This window comes from Charadrius vociferus, unplaced genomic scaffold (assembly GCF_000708025.1).
Source record: "Charadrius vociferus isolate BGI_N301 unplaced genomic scaffold, ASM70802v2 scaffold449, whole genome shotgun sequence".
In the NCBI taxonomy this organism is placed as follows: Eukaryota; Metazoa; Chordata; class Aves; order Charadriiformes; family Charadriidae; genus Charadrius; species Charadrius vociferus.
This window is the reverse complement of record NW_009649933.1, coordinates 16,348-22,116: the sequence shown is the minus strand read 5'-3', so window position 1 is coordinate 22,116 and position 5,769 is coordinate 16,348. Positions and strand designations below refer to the sequence as shown.

The window sequence follows — 5,769 nt, the reverse complement described above, 5'->3', positions numbered from 1 at the left end:
GGTCCGTCCGTCCATCTGTCCGTCCGTCCACGCGGAGTTGGGGGTCTCCACCCATGTGGTGAATCGCTCCCGTCTTCAATTTCCACCTCAGAGGACTTTGGGGGGAGTCTCGAGGTTGAGGGGAGCAAACCGGGGTTGGGGATGGGCTTTGCTGGTCCAGGGGTGGTGGTCATGGGGGGGGACGGGGACTGCGGGGAACCGGGTGGGCCCCGGGACCGACGCATCACCGCCCACCAGACGTCAACATGGAGGACCCCGACGAGAAGTCCATCATCACCTACGTGGTGTCCTTCTACCACTACTTCTCCAAGATGAAGGCGCTGGCTGTGGAGGGGAAGCGCATCGGGAAGGTGGGGTTCGGCCCACACCCTGCGGCTCCGTGGGGCGCCCCATCCTTTGGTCCACGGGATGTCCCATCTTTTGCTCCATGAGATGTCCCATCCTTAATTCCGTTGGGTGCCCCATTCCTTGCACCATGGGATGTCCCACCCTTTGCTCCACGGGATGTCCCATCCTTAATTCCATGGGGTTCCCCATCCTTTGGTCCATGAGATGTCCCAACCTTTGCTCCATGAATTGTCCCACCCTTTGCTCCATGGAATGTCCCATCCTTTGCTCCATGGGATGTCCCATCTCTGGCTCCATGGGGTGCTCCATCCTTTGGTCCACGGAATGTCCCCCCCTTTGCTCCATGGGATGTCCCATCCTTTGGTCCAAGGGATGTCCCACCCTTTGCTCCATGAGATGTCCCACCCTTTGCTCCACGGGATGTCCCATCCTTTGCTCCATGAGATGTCCCATCCTTTGGTCCATGGGATGTCCCATTTCTGGCTCCACGGGATGTCCCCCCTTTGCTCCACGGGATGTCCCACCCCTCACTTCACTGACCACCAGGAAGGACAGAGGGCCGCGCTGCTCCCTGGCGGGACCGGGCCAAGGTGGTGGCACCTCCAACCACCCATGGTCGCTCCAGCGGTCATCTGCGGGACGCAGCCGTGCCGGCGACCCACCCCACCCCTTCTCCCCCGCCAGGTTCTGGACCAGGCCATGGAGATCGAGGCCATCATCCAGCGGTACGAGGCGCTGGCGGCCGAGCTGCTGGCCTGGATCCACCACACCGTCGCCCTCATCGGCAACCAGAAGTTCGCCAACTCCCTGACGGGCGTCCAGCAGCAGCTCCAGGCCTTCACCGCCTTCTGCACCTTGGAGAAACCCGTCAAGTGAGCGCCTCCTGGGACGGGGGAGGACCACCACGGCCGGACGGTGGTGGTATCCTCAGCCTGGCGCCGCTCACCCTTCGCAGGTTCCAAGAGAAGGGCAACCTGGAGGTCCTCCTCTTCACCATCCAGAGCAAGCTACGGGCCACCAACCGCAAGCTCTACGTCCCCAGCGAGGGCAAGAGCATCTCCGACATCAATAAGGTGCTGGTGGGATGGAGGTGACCTCTTCGTCCTCGGGGGACCCCCTGAGAAGGGCTGAGGACCCCCTCGGTGAGCTTCATCTCCCCCTCCCACCCCCTCTTCAGGCTTGGACCTGTTTGGAGAAGGCGGAGCACGAGCGGGAGGTGGCGTTGCGCAACGAGCTGATCCGGCAGGAGAAGTTGGAGCTGTTGGCCCAACGTTTCGACCACAAGGCCGTCATGAGGGAGACGTGGCTGAACGAGAACCAACGCTTGGTCTCGCAGGTGGGATGGGGTGGGAGGGGGGACTCCAGTGGGGACCTCCGCCCTCGGGGGCAGGATGTTTGGGGTCTTCTCCATGGCTTGGGTAGGGTTGAGGACATCAACGGTCGGGTGGTGGGATCTCCTGGCTCGGCCGGGGAGGGTTCCGCCCTACCTGAGGGCATCTCCCCCTACGTCAGGACAACTTTGGCTACGACCTGCCAGCGGTGGAGGCCGCCATGAAGAAGCACGAGGCCATCGAGGCCGACATCTCCTCCTACCAAGAGCGCATCCAGGTGGTGGTGGAGCTGGCCCTGGAGATGGAGTCCGAGGGCTACTACGACACCAAACGCATCAGCGCCCAGAAGGACAACATCCTTCGGCAGTGGGGGCTGTTGACCGAACTGGTCTGCGCCCGCCGGGCCCGTCTGGAGCAGAACCTGGCCCTCCAGAAGATCTTCCAGGAGATGGTCTACATGATTGACTGGATGGAGGAGATGCAGGTAGAGCCGGGGGACGCGGCGGGTACCGCTTATCCCCACGGAGGCCACGTCGGGAAGGTGCGGAGCCCTCGGGTGCCTTCCGCAGGTGCTGCTGCTCTCCAAGGATTTGGGGAAACATCTTCTGGAGGTTGAGGACCTGCTGCAGAAGCACGGGCTGCTGGAGGCCGACATCTCCGCCCAAACGGAGCGGGTGCAGGCGCTCAACGCCGCCGCGCTCAAGTTCTCCGAGCTGGAGGGTAACGGGGGGCCACCACGAGGACCGGGAGATGTTTGGCCTCGGGAGGGGTCGAGGGAGGTCTTCAGGGGGCTGGAGACCACCTCCGCTAAGATTCGGCTCTCTTGGTCCAAGGTTACCAACCCTGCGACCCCCAGATCATCTGCAACCGGGTCAACCACGTCCAGACGTGCCTGGAGGAACTGGGAGAACTGGCCAGCAAGAGGCGCAAGGAGCTGGAGGACTCCCGCCAGCTTTGGGCCTTCTTCCAGGAGATGGAGGAGGCCGAGGCCTGGATCCGCGAGAAGGAGCAGATCCTGGCGGCCAAGACGTGGCCTTCCGCAGGTGCTGCTGCTCTCCAAGGATTTGGGGAAACATCTTCTGGAGGTTGAGGACCTGCTGCAGAAGCACGGGCTGCTGGAGGCCGACATCTCCGCCCAAACGGAGCGGGTGCAGGCGCTCAACGCCGCCGCGCTCAAGTTCTCCGAGCTGGAGGGTAACGGGGGGCCACCACGAGGACCGGGAGATGTTTGGCCTCGGGAGGGGTCGAGGGAGGTCTTCAGGGGGCTGGAGACCACCTCCGCTAAGATTCGGCTCTCTTGGTCCAAGGTTACCAACCCTGCGACCCCCAGATCATCTGCAACCGGGTCAACCACGTCCAGACGTGCCTGGAGGAACTGGGAGAACTGGCCAGCAAGAGGCGCAAGGAGCTGGAGGACTCCCGCCAGCTTTGGGCCTTCTTCCAGGAGATGGAGGAGGCCGAGGCCTGGATCCGCGAGAAGGAGCAGATCCTGGCGGCCAAGACGTGTGGCCGGGACCTGAGCAGCGTCTTGACCTTGACCAACAAACACAAGAGCATGTTGGGCGAACTGGGCAGCCGCCGGGCGCTGTTGCACCAGACCATGAAGAGGGGCGAGCAGATCTTGGCCAAGAAACGCTTCAGCCCCGGCGGCATCCAGGAGAAGATGCGGGAGGTCCGCCTCCGCTGGAAGAAGCTGGAGGAGGTGACGGGGTTACACCAACAGCGGTTGCAGGAGGCCCTCAACTTCTTCCAGTTCAGCGCCGAGACGGACGACTTGGTGGCCTGGTTGCAGGACACCTACCGCATCGTCTCCAGCGACGACTTTGGCCACGACGACTATTCCACCCAAGCTCTTCTACGGAAGCACCGGGCGGTGGTGGAAGAGGTGGAGAAGCACCGGGCGGCCGTGTTGGCCCTCCGGAAGCAGTTGGCTCTTCTGGCGCCCGAACACCGTCAAGGGGTGGACGTGCAGATCCGGGTGGTGGAGGTGGAGCAGCTCTACGGGGAGGTGGCCGAGGTGGCCGTGTTGCGGCAGCAGTGGTTGCAGGACGCTTTGGCCGTCTACCGGATGTTCAGCGAGGTGCACGCCTGCGAGGTGTGGGTGGACGAGAAGGAGCAGTGGTTGGAGAGGATGGAGGTGCCGGAGGAGCTGGATGAGGTGGAGGTGGTCCAGCATAGGTACGTGTGGGGCGGTTGGGAACGGGGCCGGTGGTGTGGGTCGGCGGTGGACCCCACCGCTCGCGTCTCCTCTCCAGGTTCGAGAGTTTGGACCAGGAGATGAACAGCGTCATGGGACGGATCTTGGATGTCAACCAGGTGGTGCAGCAGTTGGTGGACGGGGGGCACCCCAGCTCGGAGGAGGTCCGCTCCTGCCAGGACCACCTCAACAGCAGGTACGGGGGTGGGGAGGGGGCCGAACTTGTGGGGCCAAGTCCATCCCGGGGGTCTGTGATGGCCAATCCTGCCTGGGGGGGCTCCTTGGGGGGGGAACGAGCTGTGGGGCTGTTTGTAGACCCGTCCTGGGGGTCCACAACGCCCAAGATGGATCTCCCCATGCTTGGGGGGCTCCTTGGGGAGGGCAACGAGCTGTGGGGCTGCTTGTAGGCCCCAACCCTGAGGTTCTGGCAGCCTGGTGGACGTCCCCATGGAGCCAAGCTCTCCAGTGCCGTGGGCCAAGCCCATCCTGGGGGTCCACAATGCTCAAGATGGATCTCCCCATGCTTGGGGGGCTCCTTGGTGGGGGCAACGAGCTGTGGGGCTGCTTGTAGGCCCCAGCCCTGAGGTTCTGCCAGCCTGGTGGGACGTCTTTATGGGGTCCAGCTCTCCAGTGCCGTGGGCCAAGCCCATCCTGGGGGTCAACAACACCCGAGATGGACCTCCCCGTGCTTGGGGGCTTCTTGGTGGGGGGAAGGAGCTGTGGGGCTGCTTGTAGGCCCCAGCCCCATGGTTGTCCTAGCCTGGTGGGACATCCCCATGGAGGCAAACTCTCCAGTGCCGTGGGCCAAGCCCGTCCTGAGGGTCCACAACACCCGAGATGGACCTCATCCTGCTTGGGGGCTCTTTGGGGAGGGTCCGAGCTGTGGGGCCGCTTGTAGGCCCCAGCCCCGGGGTTGTCCCAGCCTGGTGGGACGTCCTTACGGGGTCGAGCTCTCCAGTGCCGTGGGCCAAGCCCGTCGCAAGCAGCGGTGATGCCCAAGGTGGCCTTCCATCCTGGTGGCCGCGGTGGTTGAGGGCCCCGTCCTGGTCTGGTCCCACCTCCGTCCCCATCCCCAGGTGGAACCGGGTGGTGGAACTGGTGGAGCGCAAGAAGGGTCAACTCAGCTCCGTCCTGAAGATCCAGAACTACCTGCTGGAGTGCAGCGAGATGAAGGCGCAGGTGCGGGAGAAGCGCAAAGCCATCGAAGCCACCCAAGCGGGCGGCGGCGACCTGGGGGGAGTGTTGGCTTTGCAACGCCGCCTCTCCACCATGGAGGCGGCTCTGGTGGTTTTGGAACCTCGGTTGGTGGAGCTGCAACGGGAAGGCGAAGCCTTGGCCGCCTCCCACCCGGGGAGAGCCCTGGAGATCCTGCTGCCCTTCGAGCAGATCAGCGAGGAGTGGGAGGCCCTCAAGAGGGCGTTGCAAGGTTGCGAGGACTCCTTGACCATCGCCGGGCGCTTGCAAGAGTTCATCCAAGATCTGGACAACTTCTTGGGTTGGTTGGTGAAGACGCAAGCGGCCGTGGCCTCCCAGGAGCTGCCGGATAACTTGAGCCAAGCGGAGAGGTTGCTCAACCAACACGCGGCCCTCAAGGAGGAGATCAACGGCTACGAGGAGGACTACGCCAAGATCCAAGCGGCCAGCGACCTCTTGGCCTTGGAGGAGACGGAGGTGCCCTACCTCTCCTTGCAGCAGTGGCTGCAGAAGCTGGACGCGGGCTGGGGGAAGCTGCTGCAGAGCTGGGAGACGCGACGGGAGGCGCTGGTGCAATCTCACGTCTTCCACCTCTTCCTCCGAGACGTCCAACAGTGCCAAACCAGTCTCTACAACCAGGTAGGGACTGGGCCGGCGGAGGGGGGAGAAGGTCTCCGTTGACCTTCAGCCTTGAGTTAC

General features: G+C 63.7%; 1 protein-coding gene across 1 annotated transcript in view; it reads left to right on the top strand.

The window, feature by feature from the left end:
• LOC104291929 (spectrin beta chain, non-erythrocytic 4-like) overlaps window positions 1–5,769 on the top strand; it is a gene marked incomplete at both ends in the record, with an annotated part of 22,906 nt that overhangs the window by 975 nt on the left and 16,162 nt on the right. Inside the window, 10 exons of the mRNA XM_009891232.1 lie at window positions 238–350; window positions 1,033–1,220; window positions 1,304–1,421; window positions 1,526–1,684; window positions 1,861–2,163; window positions 2,249–2,399; window positions 2,513–2,730; window positions 3,166–3,857; window positions 3,935–4,072; window positions 4,953–5,709. Coding sequence (XP_009889534.1) covers window positions 238–350; window positions 1,033–1,220; window positions 1,304–1,421; window positions 1,526–1,684; window positions 1,861–2,163; window positions 2,249–2,399; window positions 2,513–2,730; window positions 3,166–3,857; window positions 3,935–4,072; window positions 4,953–5,709 — 2,837 coding nt within the window. The remainder of the gene's footprint in view (window positions 1–237; window positions 351–1,032; window positions 1,221–1,303; window positions 1,422–1,525; window positions 1,685–1,860; window positions 2,164–2,248; window positions 2,400–2,512; window positions 2,731–3,165; window positions 3,858–3,934; window positions 4,073–4,952; window positions 5,710–5,769) is intronic.